This window comes from Meriones unguiculatus, chromosome 21, assembly GCF_030254825.1.
Source record: "Meriones unguiculatus strain TT.TT164.6M chromosome 21, Bangor_MerUng_6.1, whole genome shotgun sequence".
In the NCBI taxonomy this organism is placed as follows: Eukaryota; Metazoa; Chordata; class Mammalia; order Rodentia; family Muridae; genus Meriones; species Meriones unguiculatus.
Window position 1 is genome coordinate 57,566,950 of NC_083368.1, and position 19,180 is coordinate 57,586,129.

Here is a 19,180-nt window from a genome sequence, read left to right on the forward strand (position 1 = left end):
GCTCTTCCAAAGGTCCTGAGTTCAATTTCCAGCACCCATGTGGTAGCTCACAACCATCTGTAATGAGCTCTGGTGCCCTCAGCTGGTGTGCAGGAATTCATGCAGGCAGAGCACTGTACACATAATAAATAAATCTTCAGAAAGGAGGGCGAGGTGGGTAGCTAGAGAGGTGTCTCAGTGGTCAAGGTGTCTCAAGTGGTCACTGTCAGCTTGTCTGTGCCTGCAGAAGACCTGGGTTTGGTTCCTGGCACCCATATTGGGTAGCTCATAACTACCTGTAATTCAAGTTCCAGGGAATCTGATGCCCTCTTCTAGCTTTTCCAGGCTCAGGCACATAGGTATACACACAAAACAACTTATTTTTTTCTTTTAAAGAACACTTTTTTTATAGAGCAACAGAGGTGGTGTGTATTGTTATACCCAGTTTGAGAGCCCCCAAAAGATCTACAGGAATCGGCTCCATTGCAAAACACATGAGGGTCTTTTTATTGTAAATTACAAGCTGCAGCTTGGGCCCACAACACCCACCGCCAAAGCGGTGGTAGCTGAGGGCACCGTCTCCAGGTTAGTTGGGTCATTTATAGATTTTGGTCCCTCCCAGCATGCCCAAGGCAGGGGCAATTCCTGCCTGGCAAGCATCTATTGGTCAAGATGCTACATTTTGAATCGATTGGCTATAGGAAGGTTCCCAGACCATTGACCATGACCAGGTGTCCCTCCCTAGGGGGAGGGTCCAGTTTCCTAGCAACTGTATCTCTAGTGGGTGGGGAAAGAATGCAGTGAGGTGGCTCTTCCCCTCAGGGCATTACTAAACTTCTTTACCGTACCTACTTTAGGTCTTAACAATAGCTGCTACTTTATCTTTTGGTCTCTCAGTATGTCTGTGTGTGTTGTGTGTGTATGTGTTATGTGTGTATGTATGTATGTGTGTTATGTGTGTGTCTGTGTATGTGTGTTGTGTACGTGTGTGTATGTGTGTATGTGTTGTGTTATGTGTGTATGTGTGTGTGTGTGTATGTGTGTGTTATGTGTGTATGTTGTGTGTGTGTGTGTGTGGTGGGAACCCCAGTCTTTTTTGTTTGCTTGTTTTCATTTTTGAGACAGGGTTTCCTTGGCTGTCCTGGACTCACTCTGTTAGACCAGGCTGGCCTTGAACTCACAGAGCTCTGCCTGCCTCTGCCTCCCTAGTGCTGGACTACAGGTGTGAGCTACTGCACCTGGCAGAACCCCAGTCTTAGTATTGAAGTGGATGAGGTTGTTGGGAAGAAATGTGAACCTTCAGCTGAAAGTCTGCTGTGCAAGAACAGTGAGCAAAGAAGAGCTTTCCCAAGCAGTGGGGAATCCAGGGCGGCCAGAGCTCTGCAGGCAGAATGTTGTTGTGCCCTGGGTACAGTTACCCTGACATCATTCAAATGCTGATTTCCCTTTCTCACTATCTGGTTTCAATCTGGAAACAGCTTTGTTCTGTTTATTCTAAGCATCTTCTGTTTGTATACATACTGTTCCTCCTTCATTCTCTACCTTGCCAATAAAATTCTGACCAGTCAGTACTGAGCTATAGAGAGAATAGGGTGGGACACTGGGGTCCAGAGAGGGGAGGAGAGAGAGAAAGTGGGGGGCTGAGGACAGGTCCAGGGAACATCAGGAAAAGAGAACTGGAGCCTCACAAGTATTATGAGGGTTCTGGCTGGGAAGAAGCCACACTGACTGGGAGGTTTAGGACTAGAGTAGTAATTGCTCAGTATTGTGCTCAAGGCTGATTTAAAAAATCATAGTCTCCCTGTGTTATCTTGGTAACTAGCTGGCTAAAGATAAGCTGCCATCATTCTAATTTCATGCATTTATGTTTATATCAATAATCACTTTAGTTTGCTTTTTGGACAGGGTTTCTCTGTGTAGCCCTGGCTCTCTTGCTTTGTAGACCAGGCTGGCCTGTAACTCACAGAGCTCTGCCTGCCTCCCTGACTGCTGAGATTACAGGTGTGTGCTACCATGCCTGGCTTCGAGAACTATTCTCAAAAAGCTTTTTGTGAGGGGAAAAAACATCAAAAATCTACTTTTTTTTTTTTTTTTTGAGGCAGAGTTCCTCTTTGTAACAGCCCTGGCTGTCCTGGAACTCCATTTGTAGACCAGGCTGGCCTTGAACTCACAGAGATCTACCTGCTTCTTCGTCCTGAGTGCTGGGATTAAAAGGTGTGTGCCATCCTGCCCAGCTTCAGATCTACTTTTTAAAAATTAGAGTAAGAACAACACAATGAGCTCTGGGGACCCGTTACTGAGCTACAGTAAACCTCAGTTTTTAGCAATCCCAATCTGAATCATTACTGCTCTCCACTCACCTTACCACATCCACAGCCATCGCTCAGAGTCACTGAGCCACCTTTCCAGACCTCTCTAGTTTTACCTATAAATATTTCTACATCATTATCGGTATTAGCTGGGTAGTGATGGGGCACAACTTTGTAATCCCAGCACTCAGGAGGCAGAGGCAGGGGGAGCTCTGAGGTCGAGGCCAGCCTGGTCTACAGAATGAGTTCCAGGACAGCCAGGCTATGCAGAGAAACCCTGTCTTGAATCCCACCTCCAATTTTTTATGTATATGCATTACCGTTTTTAGGTATGACTGTATGCCATATTCATGGACGTTGACCACAGAGGCTAGAAGGGAGTGTCAGGTCTCCTGGAGCCGCAGTTCCAGGTCACAGATAGCCGTGAGCACCATGTGGGTCTGGGGAATGGAGTACAGGTCCTCTGAGAGGGCAGCCAGTGCTCTTCACTGCTGAGCTCCCCCTCTTTGGAGACAGTATCTCACTAGAGAGCTCTGACTGGCCTGGCACATACATAGACCAGTCTAGTCTCTGATCATACAGATCTGCCTGCCTCTCCTCCCGAGTGGCTACAGTCGAAGGTGTGACCGCCATGCACAGCAGCTTTTTAAAGCTTGCTTATCTTTATTTGTGTGTATGTGCAGATGCCTGCACAAAGTTATGTGTATTGCAGAAACTGAACTCCAGACAGTTGTGAGCTGCCTGACGTGGTTGCTGGGAATCAAACCTGGCTCCTCTAGAATAGCTGTAAGCACTCTTAATAGCCGAACTATAACTCTTAAATTAAAACAAAACAAAACAAAACCCAACAAAAACGAAAACCCACTGTGTCCAGCTGGTGTTCTCCACATCTGTGTGACTGGGCAAATACCAGCGGCCACACTGGAGGAGAAAAATGACCCTCCTCCAGTGACCGTCACATGCCCATAGTTGTCCATAGCTCCTCAGCTGGAGGTAGAGTCCACACATCCCGTTGTCGGGTGTCCATCAGCTCGATCGTGTGTGTGCAGGCAACACAGCAGATTGTCTTCAGGTGCAGGGAACAGTATTTCCCAGCATTGGTCCCAGCTTTCAGCTCCTCCAGCCTCCCTGCCTTTACCCACTGAGCCGTTTCTCTGGGACTGGAGTTACAGGTGGTTGTAAGTCACCATGTGGGTGCTGGGAATCAAATCCAGGTCTTCTGGAAGAGCAAACGGTGCTCTTAACTGCCAGGTCATCTGTCCACCTGGGGGGGTACAATTCTCCGGAAAAATTAACACTCATTTTGTTTTTTCGTATTTTAGAACCGAAGACTTTGATTTTGGGGCAGTCTCACATATCACAGAGCGGCTTTAAACTCACTACCCAGCCAAGGCAATTGACTCTGGGAGCCTCCTGCTTCTCCCAGTGGACTGCTGGGCTGGGACCCCAGGCAGGAGCCACCACACTGGAGTTCTGCTTGCTCCTGCCTTTTTTCAAGATTTAATTTTATGTGGCAGGGTGTTTTGCCTGCATGTCTGTCTGTTCATCACTTGCATGCCCAGCACCTGGAGGTCATAAGAGTGTCTCATCCTGGGTTAGGAGTTACAGATGGGTGCGAGCTGCTATTTTTGAGTTCTAGGAGTCAAACTCAGGTCCTCTGGAAGACCAGCCAGTGCTCTGCACGCATTCTGTTTTTGTTTGTTTGTGACATTGTTTTATGCAGCTAAGGTTGGCCTTCAACTTGCTATGTATCAGGCTGGACTTGAATGCCCAATCTTCCTGCTACCATCTCCCCAGTTCTGGGATTACAAGGGCGTGCGTGCCACCATGCTCAGTTTTATATGGTGTGTGGGGGTGGAGACGGTACCCAGGGCTTGGTAAATGCTAGACAAGTACTTTATGCGGCGAGCCACCTACATCCCTAGCCTCACAGGTCTCTTTTCAGATGTCAAACATTTTTTTTTAAACTTCATTCTAATGCATAATGGATAAAACCCTTCTTTTCCTATAGAAATTTGGTGTGGGGGACACCAGGTTCATGGCGACTTGGAATTTGCTCACCGATATCAGAAGGCTTATTCTCCCAGCACTTTCTCCTTTTCTATGCAAACCCTTTAAAGAAAAAAAAAAGTCCACCATGTGAGATTCTCACATGTGAAACATCAAGGGGGCAGCGGTCCATCAGGTCAGGGCTCAGAACCTTGAAAAGTTCCATTTCCCCTGAGAAATTTATATGCTTTTCCCTTATTTGGAAACCGCAGTGTGGATACGCATTTTCCCACTTTGCAGTGCGCCCCCAACTTCAAAGCCAAATTTTTTGTTTAATTTTGGAACAATGGGGATTTCTGATACAGCACATACATTTTAAACCACACGTCCTGAACGTTTGCTGTCGTTCAATTTTACGTCTTTCGTCGTGTACATTGTGAGGGGCGTGAGGTTGTTTTATTTTCTGAGTTAGAACGTTTTTCTGACCGTCAGTCAGCTCTGAGAGGACCTTTTCTTGGCGCGGCCCACAGCCGTGTGTTATTTAAAGGTCTTCAGTGATGTACGTGAGGCGCCTGAAAGGGTTTTTCACGGGAGTTTTCATTTGTGCTTCTAGGATTACTCTGAGACTGAACAATTTTTGGCATTTGCTAACCACGTTTGAAGCCGTCCGCTCACAGGAACGGTCCCGCCACTGCCCCTAAGAGACAAAACGGATGATGAAACCCAGGACGTTTTTGCATTTCTCCTCGGACTCCGCCCCCACGCCCGTGAGCCCTCGGCGTGTGCCCACCGTCCGCAGCTCGGATCGCAGTCTGCGGAGCCGCAGACAGATGTCCCGACGCCGAGCGCACGCATTGTGTACATGTGACACTCCCAAGTGCTGACGGGACGGGGTGCTAGGGTACCGACCGTGCGGCCCTGTCCCGGAGTCTCCTCCGGCGTAGCCTCCCCGCTCGGCCTTCGACTGGCTGGTCTGAGACCCGAGTCTGGCCGAAGCGGGCCGGCTGCGAGGAGATCGATGCGCTCCGCGAGTGTCTGCTTAGGCCTGTTCTCCCCCAACCTCTTTTAGCCATAGCTATGGTTACCACGTCTGTCCCCGCCTCCTTCCACCTGCCAAGAAGGAGACTGCCCATTGGCTCCCTGTCACCAAGGCGGCCAGCCATTGGCTGCCGGCGGGCCCGGCGCTCCCCCGGCCCCTGTCTCCCCGGTCTCTTGAGGAGCCCGGGAAGGAGGCTGGGCTCGCGCTGCCGGGGCAGGGGCTTGCCGGGAGCCGGCTGCGGCAATCGTTAGCGGGCCATGTCGGCTGCCCAGGGCTGGGATCGGAACCGCCGGCGGGGAGGAGGCGCGGCCGGCGGGGCCGGCGGGGGGAGCGGGGCCGGCGCGGCCGGCGGGGCGCGGGGCAGCGGCCAGCTCAACCGCTTCGTGCAGCTCTCCGGACGGCCGCACCTGCCAGGTGAGTGGAGGGCCGGCGGCGGCGGCGGCGGCCGCGGGCTGGGCCGGCTGGACGGTGGCGCTGAGGTCGGGAGCGGAGCCGAGCGCTCCGAAGAAGTGCCGCCGCGCCGGCCGCGCGGGGATGCGAGCTGCGCCCTGTCAGGAGGGGAGGCCGCCGTCCCTGACAGCCCCAGATGTTCGCCTGCCCGCCTCCTGACTGGCCCCCTTCCGCAGTGTGGTGTTGGGAAAGGCAGACGCTGCTCTCCAGCTGTGGGAGATGATCCCAGAAAGAGCACCACGTTCAGGAGAGGAGACAGCACAGTCTAGGAGTGCTTTCCAATAAGATTAAAAATGTGAAAAGCCACCCAACTGTGGAGGAGTTGGGTGTTTTGAAACAGAATGAGCGTGTGAAAGTGTGTGTGTGTGTGTGTGTGTGTGTGTGTGTGTGTGCGCGTGTGCGTGTGCGTGCGTGCTGGCTAGGAAGTATTCGAAAGAAAACCAAAAAGGTGAAGGGAACGGTTGAACCATTAATATTTGGGGATGTCCAGTGACAGAATGGATCATGGTGTCTAGATTTAAAAGGGAGGAAATGAAGATCAAGAATATAAAGACACAAAATGCTGTGACCCTGATATCAACTAGAACTGAGAATTGGGAAATTATTGCTATAATTTCGTGTTTGGTCTTAAAAATAAAAAAGCCCACGGTCAAACTGGTATGTGTGTAAACAGTTTAAAAAGCATATGTTTACAAATGACTTTTCAGTTTGCTAACAGGAAGGTAGAGAATTAAAGCATGCACAGAACGCCAGTCATGATATTGGACAATCGTGTTTTCTTACCGTGAAGAGAACTGTCAGGAATGATGTATTAGCCCTTCGCCATGTTTTTTTTGTGTGTGTGTATGACTAGTGCTAAGTTGATTGTATCAGTGGTACTTTGGTTTTTTTGAGAACCTGATTGCTTCTGAATTGTGTCTACTACTGTGACTTATTGTTCTAGGTAGTAAAAAAAAAAAATCAGTTGATAAATTTGAAGCTAACAAAGGGAATTTTCCTTATTCAAAGAGACAATTACTAATGTTTGTGATGTGTTTTTTGATGTGTGCCAGAAATGTTCACTAACCCATTTGTACATGCCATTAAAATAAAATTAAGCCATTTGTAAATATTTATATATACCATGAATTGGATTTGGAATGACAGTATCAGACTGGGTATCCTGGAATTACTAAGTATGTGGTCTTAACATGAAAAAAGAAAAAAAGGAGACATCTTTTCTGTTATCTCTGGTTAACAACAAAACCCTACATTTTCGTGCATGACTAACCTAGAAGATAAATCTCTTGGCAAGGACTGTTCCCAGTTTGTCCTCTGCCACTGCAATCTTTACGTCTTTGGTCATGGCTTAATAATTATACCATGAACTTCATGTGGTCATTCTCATGGGCCTGTAACGCGTTGGTGCAGTTCCTTGCTGCTACCACACGAGAGCGGTGTAAGCCATGATTTCAAAGGAGAGCCTGAAGTATGGCGCTATTTCTGCATTCCCTTAGCACACGAGGACAAGAACAGCCATTTGTCCAGAGGTGAAGATAAAACGTGCTTAAACTGTGAAAATTCGAGAAGTGGAGTCATCAGTCTTTGTTCTGCTTCCTTTCCTCCAGGCTGCCACGCAATTCCTTCTCCCTCACACAGGCACTCTCCATCTTTCCCTCCTTCCCAAAATTGGAAGATTTCTGATATCTGAATAATATACTTTGATATAAGTAATAATACTAATCTTTTGTTCTTCTGGGTATTGCATATTAAAGCTCTTCACTCTTTTGAAATAATTGAAAAGGTTTTAAGTGGTAGGGAGGAATAGGAAGGGGTAGGAAGGAAGGAAGGCTTTTTTTTTTTAGGTTTGGTGTATTAATTTTCCATCTCTTTTGACCTCTAGTCCTACTTTCCACTCACCTTTCTTTACCAAGGCATCCACATACTGGAAGAACCTTTTTTGTTTTTTCTCCTTTTTTTAATTTCTGTGTAGTGCCCAGCCCCTATGAAACAAAGCAGTACAACCTGGTAGTTTTCCTGGAATGCTCCCAGTCTTTTGGGGATAGCATTTTTGAAAAATTTTAAAGCCAAAACCTCAATATATAGCCCCGGCTACTCTGGAACTTCTTATGTGGCCCTGGGTGGCTTTGAACTCAGACAGTCCTCTAGTCCCCGCCTCTTGAGCCCACCAGCAGAGTCGAACGGTTCTTGAGTCGGGAGTGAGGATTAAAATTAATAAACTAACACACAACACATGGGAGCTTTCTGAGAGGCTCTAGTGGAGACTAGACGCCTGGCTTCATTTCAGACTGCTTTTAAGCCAGCGTAAAAGCAGCTCAGCACAAGGAGTTAAACTCACAGGGAGGTGAAACAAGAGGTGTGATTTTGACAAGCTATCCCACCTGGCCGTCACAAACAAAAGGAGGGAGACTTGGAAAGTCTTCCCTGACTCCGTGAAGGCCTGGTAAAAGCAATCTTTCTGCTGAGATTTAAATATCAAAGCAGCTGCTAGAACAGTGGTTCCCAACAGGTGGGATTAAAGGCTGGTGCTACAGTGCCTGGCTTGGTGGTAACAGCTTTACTTATTATCTACTTACTGGAATCTGAAATCAGGGTCTCCTTAAGCCCCTCCCGACTTCAGCTGTAGTTAGCTTCCTCGGCCTGTTTGCTTCCGCCATAACCAGTTCTTGCCGTCATTGCCCTTCAGGCTTGTTGCAGCAGTGCCCTGAGCAGCCTTCCATGCCAGTGTGACTGATCTTTGCAAGTACAGATCTTTCATCATCTCTGCTTATAGCCCTTTTCTAGCTTTTTTGTGCAGGATGGCCTTGAACCTCTGCCCTCTTGCTTCAGCTCTTGGGGAGTGGCGCGCAGGCCTGTGCCACCGTGCCCAGGCTCCCTTGCTGTTTCCTTGGTCTCACGGTAAAAGGCTCCATAGTGCTGTTGTCTGTTCTCCATCGGCTTACTCGCCCATTTTGTTCTCTGCTCTGTGCTCTTCTTGTCTCACCACAGGGAGCCACCGCGTCTTCTGTCCCGAAGGATGCTCTCATGTACTTCATTCTCCTATGTAACTTATTGGATCCCAGTTGTGTTTTTCCCCAGGAACTCCTCTCACCTTTTCTGACACGGCCCTTCTCCTAGTACATGACCTTTCTTTGGGTCTGCGCAGTGTTTGCATGTGAGTACTGTTGTGTCTGTGTGTGCATGCACACATATGCACACAGTTTTATCTGTATGGGGCACCACAGTGTAACGTCCTAACAGTTTGAACTAGGTCTGCAGAAAGGGAGAGGTTAAGAGGCTCTTTTAGAGATGTAGGGTTCCAGTCCTACTTGTTGGGGGTTGCTCTGGTGCTCTGTGAATTCAAATGCTAAATACTGGTCCCCACGATCTGGCTGTTATCAGGTCGACCACATACCCACCTACATGTATGCTGTTGTATAAACTTTGATCCCAGTGTTCTCTGATTGGTTAAGTTAACAAAAAGGCTGGAGCCTGTAGCTGGGCAGAATAGAGGTAAGTAGAACTTTGGTCCCCAGGCTGGTAGTCTCAGGAGGGACCACAAGGCCAGGAGAAGCAGAGAGAGTAGAAGAAAGAAGATGGAGAAAAAGGATGTAGACTGATGAGGTGGAGCAGATCCAGCCCAGACAGGAACTTACTGGCAAGTAACTTGGGAAATGCAGCTGGGAGACAGCCAGACTAGCTTAGAAAATTAGTTTAAATAGTGCCTGCCCAGTCAGTGTGCCAAAGCTGCCTAAATAAGTTAATAGGTCTCTGACTCGATTATTTGAGGGCAGAGTCCTGTCATAAAGTAGCCCTCCAGAGTCTTCATGAATATTCCACGACACCACATAGTGACTTTTAACCAGCCGCCTGTAACTCCACTTCCAAGGCATCTGACATCCTCTGTGGCCTCCACAGGGACCAGGCATGTGGGTGGTGCACAGACGTACATTCAGGCAAAACTTCGTGCCCAGAAAATTAAAATATTTTTTTAAGGCCGAGGAGAGGTGGCACATGCCTTTAATTCCAGCACTTGGGAAGCAGAGGCAGGTGGATCTCTGAGTTCCAGGCCAGCCTTGTCTACAGAGTGAGTCCAGGACAGCCAGGGCTATACTGACAAACCCTATCTCAAAAAACAAGACAAAAAACCCCTCTTAATTAAAAAGATGAAATTACTGTGTTGGCATTATGTGTCAGGTGTCTGTGTGATGAATGATTATTGTAGCTCAGTTCTTCCACAGCCCACGGGCTCCAGACAGACACCTAAAAGCATAAAGTAGTGCACCAGGTGGTGTGTTTTTGAAAATTTGAAGATGGCCTTCTCTTTCTGCTATGTTTTTCTATTTTAAAGTATTTTTTCCTTAAAGACAGAATAAGTTGCCTGGGGTGGTTCACACCTTTAGTCCCAGCACTTGAGAAGCAGAGGCAGGCGGATCTCTGTGAGTTTGAGGCCAGCCTGTTGTACAAGTGAGTCCATGACAGCCAAGGCTACACAGAGAAACCCTGTCTCAAAAAACAAAAACAAACAAACAAAAACCCCAAAACAACAACAAAACCCCCACAAAACAATTACTCACTGTGTGTGAGTGCCACAGTGCCCATGTGAAGGTCAGAGGACGACTTTTGGGCGTCAGTTTTCTCTTTCTACCATGTGGGTCCTGGGATTAGAGCTCAGGGCAGTATACTTGGCAGCAAGCTCGCTCGCCCGCCGAGCCGTCTTGCTGTCCCTTTTTTGCCCATTGCTGAGATAAAGTGCTGGTGTGTGTCCCCCCAGGCTAGGTAATCATAGGGTTTAGTGCTCGGTAGTTAATGACCTTTATAGACCTGGGGAAAAGAGGGAATGCTGCTGTTATTTTGTAGATTAGGCATTAAGAGATAGAGCTCAGAGATCAAGGGAATTGTGGAACAGAATGCAAGTTAGTATTTCATTTTAATATGCAAGTTTAATTAAGTGAATGTGTTGGTAGGGAGAAACAGTTAAACACTGTTGCTAGCATAGAGACTGCCAAAGAGGAAGAAGTACTTAACAGTACTGCCCGGTAAAAAGTAATCCTGAAACCTTTACCTTCTCCGAGCTGAGTAGTGTGGGCCACTGAACCCTTATCTCAGCAAGCAGTAAGACAAAACATTCAGAGGGCAGCTTTTCTTTCTGTCTCAGCCCGCCTGCTGGCTTCTCTCCTTTGTAGTGAATAAAGATCTTACCTGTGTTGTGTGCCCTGTTCTTGGGGGGGAGCTGTTGTATGTTTAGGTGTGCTAGGTGGGTCTTTAAAGTAGTCTTCCCCCACAGTGATGCAGAGTGTCTCCCCATGTGTGAGAAGTCTTACTTAGAAGCTTTGCCTCGCAGGTAAATTCTGGAGTGCCGGAAGGCTGTGCACTGCTTAAACCTTGGTAAACGGCCGCCCTTTAGAGAGGCAGCTCTTGGTCTGCTGACTGTCCGGTGCTGGTGGCCCCTGCTTCCTTGGTGATGGAGTGAGTTACTGGAATACCACCCTCTCCCCTTTTCTAAGAGCAGGCAAGCATGCTACCCTGAAGCTACTCCCCCAGGCCAGAGATCAGAGATTAGGTGTGTTTGTTTTTGAGACTGGGTCTGTAGCTGGCTGACTTGTATCTACATACCAGGCTGGCCTCAGACTCACAGAGCTCTTTCTTGGTGTCTCCTCCTGAGTGCTGGGATTCAAATCTTGTGCCACCCCACGCCACAACTCTAGCCCAGACCCGCCAACCTAGTTCCCGATGGAGTGCGATTACTGCTCCGCTTCGTTGCTCAGGGCAGTCTTTGATTATTGTTGCCCCTTATTCTTTTCCTGGTTATTTCTTCTTATTTTTCCTTAGACTGTGAAGTCAGCTTACAAGTGTCCCCCAAATCTTACATTGTTTTCTTTTTGAGTCAGGGTCTTGTGCATGTTTGGTTGGCTCTGAGCACACAACATAGCTGATGCTGGCTTTGAACCCCTGGTCACTGTGCGACCTTGCTGAGTGTTGGGGTTATAGATGTGCACTGCTGTACTGTCCCCCTTCCCCCTTGGTTGTGAGGGTCTTACTGTGTGGGCTAGACAGCTCTTGTTACAGTTGTTTGGTTTGGCTTTCGAGACAGGGTTTCTCTGTGTAGCCTTGGCTGTCTTGGACTCACTCTGTAGACCAGGCTGGCCTCAAACTCAGAGATCCACCTGCCTCTGCCTCCCGAGGGCTGGGATCACAGGGGCGCGCCACCACATTTTCTGCAGCGCTCCACCACTTTTTCACATTTGCCTATTTCTGGATGTATGTGAGCACGAGTGTGCCATGGCACAGATGCAGAGGTTAGAAGACAGCTTTAGAGGCGGTACTCCAGGGACGGAACTTAGGTCAGCAGGCTTCCCTGCCTTAACTCACCAAGCCATCTTGCTGGTACCTTTTAAGTCCGTTAGATATAGATACAGGAGAGAACATGTCGTATTTGAGCCCAATGTATAGCCCCTTTATTTCTTTTTAAGATTTTTATTTATGGGGGCTGGAGAGATGGCACTGGCTGCTCTTCCAAAGGTCCAGAGTTCAGTTCCCGGCCACCACACGGTAGCTCCCAACCATTTATAGTGAGATCTGCTGCCCTCTTCTGGCGTGCAAGCACACATGCAGGCACAATATTTAATAAATAAATTTTTAAAAAAGGAAAAGAAAAAAATAATACCATAAATTTATTTATTTATTTATGAATGATCTAACTGCGTGTACACCTGAACACCAGAAGAGGGCATCAGATCCCATTATAAATGTTTGTGATTGATACTTATCAACCTTGTGATTGCTTGGACCTCTGGAAGAATGGCCAGTGCTCTTAACTGCTGAGCCATCTCTACAGCTCCTAGTCCTTATTTATTTATTGTTTGTTTGTTTCTCTGTGTAGCCCTGGCTGTGCTGGACTCTGTGTAGACCAGGCTGGCTCAAGCTCACAGAGCACCTCCTACCTCTGCCTCCCGAGTGCCGGCTGTGATCCCAGTTGAGTTGATTTCCTAGTGATGACAGTTTTAGGTCTCAGGAATAATCCCGAGTGCTGGGATTAGAGGCGTGCACCACACCGCCCAGCTGCATCTCTAAAGGTTCATTTATTTGTATCTGTCTGAATGTGTGTTCATGTATGTGGTTGTATGCGTCTGTGCCTGCGCAGAGGACGAAAGAGGGTGTTGGCTGTCCTTCCGTATCTATGTTTAAGACAGGGTCTCAGTTTGAGTTGGGGCTTTTTCTCAACTAGGCTAGATGGCAGCAAGTCCCAACAATTGCTCCCTGTCTACAGTCCCCTTGGTGCTGGGTGAGGGGCCTGTTGTATGGGTGTTGGGATTTGAGCCTTGGGCTCCGTGGCTGTGAAGCAACTGTCCTGACCTGTTGAGGGTTCTCTTTGGGCCTGACCTCATTCATTCACTTACTGAACTTTATGTGTGTGTGTGTGTGGGCACACGGGCAAGGTGTACTTGTAGAGGTCAAAGGACAGCTCTTTTGGGAATTAGTTCCTGTCTACCATGGGGGTTCCAGGGATCAAACTCAGGTGGTCAGGTTGGGCCACAAGGACTTTTAGCAGCTGAGATGACTCATGTTTCTTATCTTTTCCATGTTAATTTACCAAGCCACCTGTTAACAGGTACCGAGGTGGCTCAGCACGTAGGAGCCCTGGCTGCTCTTCCTGAGTTCAGTTCCCAGCACCTACATGGTGGCTCCCAATCATTGGTAATGAGATCTGCTGCCCTCTTCTGGCGTGCAGGCACACATGCAGCAGAACACCGTATACATAATAAATCAATCTTTAAAAAAATAGGTACTTAGGCTGTTTCTAGTTGTTGACTGTTAAGCTTGCGGTGCACAGGTGTCTGGGTGTGTGCTCCCTTTGGGCATGTGCCTGCAGTGGAACTGTTGAACCGTGCAGTGACCGTGCGAGACGTGTGTAGCCCATGAGGAATTGCCAGAGAGTCTTCCAAAGCAGCTGGGCTTTCACACTTCCAGCAGTGCTTTGCACATCTTCCCAAACACTCGTCAGCTCATTTTCAGAGTCTGTAACAGCTGTTTAGTGTGTGTGATGCAGAATCTAATGTTCTTGTTTTTAGACAGGGCCTTGGGGTTTGGCTTGTCTTAGACTCCTGAGCTGAACTTTAGCCTCAGTAGCTGGGCTGGAGGTTGTGCACCTTGATGTCTTCATGTGTGTTTGATGTTCTCCCTTGATGAGCAATAACGTCCATTTGTCTGTGGCTGCTTCCTCTTTCCAGTGCTGTATATTCAGACACCTCATCCTGTTTTAATCGACTTGTTTTTAGTTTACTTTTTTGTTGTTGTTGTTTTAAGAGTTCTTTAAAAAAAAGTTCTTTATATATTCTAGGTCTAAGTCCTTTGTTTTTATCTGATTTAACATTTATATGTATATTTCTTCCCATCTTATGTTGCTCTTGTGTTGCTTAAAGCACAATGGTTCTTAAAATTTTGATTAAGTCTAGTTATCTTGTTTTTCCTTTGGTTCGTTCATGCTTTTGGTGTGATATGCAAGGATCCTTTGCCAAATATGAAGTGTTTTGTGGTTTTGCCTTTGTGCCTCTACTTGGTGTCGGGTCTTCTGAGCACCTGTCCAGCTTTTCAGTGCCATTTGTTTATAGCACTTTTCTTTCACTTCAGAATGGGCTTGTCATTCTTGTTAAAAATCAGTTGCTTCCGGCAACGTGGGCTCATTCAGATCTCGGTTCTGGTCCATTGACCTGTAAGTCTGTTCGTAGGCCAGGACCAAACTAATTCATTTATTGGTGCTTTGAAACAACTTTCGAAATAAAGAATTATGAATCTTTTTATTCTTCTTTCAAAGGTTCATTTTGGCTATTCTGGGACTGTTACAATTCCATATAAAGTTGAAAATCAGTTTGTCCATTATCACAAAGCAATCAAGTAAGATAGCTTAGTGGTTAAGAGTACTTGTGTGTTGGGGCTGGAGAGATGGCTCAGAGGTTAAGAGTACTGGCTGTTCTTCCAAAGGTCCTGAGTTCAATTCCCAGCAACCGCATGGTGGCTCACAACCATCTATAAAGAGATCTGGTGCCCTCTTGCCTGCAGGCACAAAATTGTATAAATAATAAACAAATCCTAACTTTAAAAAAAAAAAAAAAAGAGTACTTGTGTGAACTGGGTATTGTGGTGCTCTTGCCTGTGATCACAGCACTCAGGGTGGCAGAGGCAGGTGGATCTCTGTGAGGGCAGCCTGGTCTACAAAGTGAGTCCAGGACAGCCAAAGCTACACAGAGAAACCCTGTCTCAAAAAAAAAAAAAAAAGAGAGTACTTGTGTGCGGTCCTAAAGACCAGAGTTCAGATCCCAGCACCACACACCACTGAAACTATGTCCTCTCAGCCTCTGCTCTGAGGAACAAACAGGAGGATGATTTCGGTTGCCAATATTTTAGGCTTCTGAGGAAATGGAGCCCTGGCCTGTGAACATTCATCATGACACATGCAGATGAGCATGCACATATACAGACATAAATAGATGTTACTTACATTATAGAAACCCAAATTCTCCATGGCTCATGGTCGGGTCTCCTGTAGCCCAGGCTAAAACCACCCTGTGTAGCACGGCAGGTTTTTATTATTTTTTTTTTATTTTTAGCACGGCAGTTTTGAACTTCTGATCTCACCTTAGCCTCACAAGTGATAGCACAAGCATATTCCACCATGCCTGGCTTCTAGTAAACTTTTTTTTATTATTCCTTTTTATTTATTTTTTAATGTGCATTGGTGATTGGTTTGCATATATGTCTGTATGAGAGTGTTGGGTCCCCTGGAACTGGAGTTGCAGTTGTGAGCTGCCGTGTGGGTGGGTACTGGGAATTGAACCAGGTTCCTCTGGAAGAACAGCCAGTGCTCTGAGCCACCTTGCCAGCCTCTCTAGTAAACTTTTATGAACTGCATGTGACTGTCAGTGTCCATAGTTACTTTTGTAAGAGGGTGGACCTCAGGTTATTTTGCATTACGTAAATTTAATTTTGTTAAGCCAGGAATTTAGCAAATGTGGATTCCTTCCCCTAACCCTAACCCTTTGGTTTGTTTGTTTGTCAATTGTTTTGAGACAGGGTTTCTCGGTGTAGCTCTGGCTGTCCTGGAACTCACTTTGTAGACCAGGCTGGCCTTGAACTCACAGAGCTCCACCCGCCTTCCCCGCTGGGATCAAAGGCCTGCACCACCGAGCCCGACTTGCAGATTCAGATTTAATAGATTTTTCTGTTTTTCTCTTTGAGTTGGGATCAGGCAGGCTTTTACTATGTGTGTTGTTGCTTTGACTTGTGGCAATCTTCTTGTTTCATCCTCCCATGTACATGCGTGAGCCACCATGCTTAACCAACTCATCATTTTACTTATTTATTTATTCATTCATATTTCTGTGGGGCTAGGGATGGAATCCAAGCCCTCTACATGCTAGACAGGTGTTATGCTTATCATGTATAAGGCCCTAGGTTCAGCTTGTAGTATAAAAAAATCCAGAATACAGTTTTATCTGAATACCATCAGAAGTGATTGTCGCGTCCTTCCATAAGTGCCAGTTCTTGCCAGTGTGTCCCCAAGATCCTTTCCCTGCTCTGTGAGGGTGTTTATCATTTCTGTCTTTTCTTACAGTCACTGTCATGAAGGCATTGCCCGGAGTTGCTGTCTCCATTCACCACACTTTTCCATCACTTTCCTGAAACAGCTCTTGGTAAAATCATGAATGAGTTTCATGTAGCAGATCAGATGGACGTTACCAGCCTCCATCTGATGTGATCTGTCTTCATCACTGTATTTGTTTGCGTGTCCTTGTGTCTGGTCTCAGTGTTTGTTAGCTCTTTTCCCTCTCTTCCCGAAAAATAGCTGTAAGAAAAAACAACCACAAACCCCTTCCCTTTCCTTCTCTGGTTTTTGAGGTAAAGTCTTGATATGTAACCCCAGTGGTCTAGAATTTTCTATGGAGAACAGGCTAGCCTCAAACTTGTACCAGCTCTGCTTCTGCGTCATGATGGTGAAGTTATAGTCTGTACCGCCAGGAGTGCTCTAGTGCTTGCTTTTTGTTTGTTTTTGTATTCTTTGGTGGTTTTTTGAGACGGGGTCTCATTATGTAGCCCTGGCTGTCCTGGAACTCATCTAGACCAGGCTGGCTTTGAACTTAGAGATCTGACTGGCTCCGTCTTCCAAACGCTGAGATCAAAGGTGGGCGCCTGCCTTAGCTCTTGTTTTCTTTTACTAAACTGTTTTTGTTTGTTTTGAGACAGGGTTTCATGCAGCCTAGGCTGCCTCAGATTTGTTAAACAATTGAGGATGGCCTTGATCTGATTTTCTTGTCTCTACCTCTGGAGTGCTGGGATTGTAGGTGTAGGCCACTATACTTGTTTTGTTGTTGTTGTTGTTGTTGATTTTGTTTTCTCTGTGTAGCCCTGGCTGTCCTGGAACTCATCTGTAGATCAGGCTGGCCTTGAACTCAGAGATCCATCCACCTGCCTGTGTTCCTGAGCGTAGGATCAAAGGTGTGCGATTTGGATGTAAGCTCTGCCTGGCTTATATAGCACCAGGCATTGAACCCAAGGCTTCGAGCTGCTAGGTAGGCATTTGAACAGACAACATCTGACAGCTCTAGGTGGGTGCTTCTATAAACGTGTACTCATAACGCAGTGAGGGACTAGATTAGGGACTCTTTTTTGTTCCTTTTTCTAGGTGAGCACACAGAGGCACGTAGGGTAAGCCTGTGTCTCTGTGAGCTCAAGGTCTGCCCATGAACATGGAGGCAGAGCCACACAGCGTGGTTCTGGGGTCCTCCGCCTTCCCCGCCCCACTGTGCTCTTGAGCTTGTCCCTCCCGCCACACTTGAGGTCTTCACTGCCTTCAGTTGCTGTGTGTGGATCTGTGTGCATACATACACATAGAGTACGCGCCTGTGTGCGCGCACACGCTCACAGCACTCTTGGTCTGTTTTCCCAATCTGTGTATTGAAGCAGGATTAATCTTGCTAAAGCACAACTATATTTGTATTGCTTCCTAGATGAGAATTCTACATTGGCTCCCTGCCATATCTAGAATCCAGCCTGGACTTATGCTGTTTAGGATGTGATCATTGAATATAAGCCGAGGTAGTGAAGTGAGAAGTATAGTGCTTACTAAGGAAATGAGACATACAAGAATTTGGAGTTGAGTGATGCCTCTTCTTTGTTTCCCTTTTTATCCACAGTAACCTCTTTGCCATCATTAAACTGTCAAACCCATTAGCCTGAATCAGGTGGAACCGTTAAATACTGACTATACACATCTTGGTGTCACAAGAAACAAGTTCTGTTAAAATATGCACACAACCCTCATACAGGACTGTGGGATTTCTAGTGTGCTTTCTGAATCTGATAGTTTCAGAAGAAGTAAGACATTGAGTTTTAAATGCACATACATATTTACACTATTCAGGAAAACAATTTCTTAAAGCTGTATCAAAAAATGTAGGCACTTGAAATAGCCATGATGGTGCACAGCTTTAATCCTGGCACTCGGGAGGCAGAGGTAAGTGTATTTGTGTGAGCTCAAGGTCAGCCTGGTCTACACGGAGAGGTCCAGGTCACCCAGAGATATGTAGTGGGGCCTGTCTCAGAGCAGGGGCCCCTAAGTCATGATTCTAAGTGAAATGTGTCTATGCCCATAAGAAAGATCCTCAAGTGCGCATGCTCCTAGGAAATGTCTTTCACCAGTCTGCAGGTTGCTTTTCTGAGATGGCATCCATGTATGTAGTGAGGCTGATCTCTAACAAGGATCCCCTGCCTCAGCCTCCTGTATGACTGGGATTAGGGCTGTGTACACTGTGCTGTTCTCAAAAGTAGCTATTTCTCAGTGTAGCACTTCATTTAGAAGTCATGCTAGGCCTAGGTATCTTGGCTACCCTGGCCGTATTCATAGTTGATACTTTGTTAGTTTTTGAGCCAGAACCTCATGTTGATGTTGGTTTGAACTCACTGTAGCTGGGAATGACCTGGAACTTCTGCTTATCCACCCTCCTGGTTCTTAGTAACTTGCTGTCAAAGCCTACCTCTCCAAAAAGGCTGTAGCTTGTAACCTTCCCAAACAGTTCCACCCGCTGGGGTCCATACATTCAAACGCATGCGCTTCGAGGACCACTCAAACCACATACCTTGAGGGGGATTTTGTTTTTGTTTTTAGCCTGGTCTCTCTCTACAGTCCTGGCTGGCTGCCCTGGAGTTACTACATAGACCAGGCTGGCCTTGAAGTCACAGAGGTTCTTTTGCCTTGGGTTCCCTAAGGCTGGAATTAAAGGTGTTCACCACCATGTCTGGCTATGCCTTGGTTTTGAGACAAAACTCCCTACGTAGCCCAAAATGGCCTGAAAATTACTGTGTACCCCAGACTGGCCTCTGGGTGAAGGCGGTCCTCCTGGTGCAGCGCGCACAGAGCCCTGACTCTAAGGTGCGCGTC

The 19,180-nt window shown here is 47.0% G+C and overlaps 1 protein-coding gene across 2 annotated transcripts in view; it reads left to right on the forward strand.

The window, feature by feature from the left end:
* Window positions 1-5,469: 5,469 nt before the first annotated feature.
* Klhdc10 (kelch domain containing 10) overlaps window positions 5,470-19,180 on the forward strand; it is a 48,381-nt gene continuing 34,670 nt past the window's right edge. Inside the window, exon 1 of one of the 2 annotated variants that reach the window (XM_021641300.2) lies at window positions 5,470-5,730. In XM_021641300.2, the coding sequence (XP_021496975.1) occupies window positions 5,574-5,730 (157 nt within the window). In that variant the 5' untranslated portion in view covers window positions 5,470-5,573. The remainder of the gene's footprint in view (window positions 5,731-19,180) is intronic. The other variant, XM_021641301.2, reaches the window with a different exon arrangement.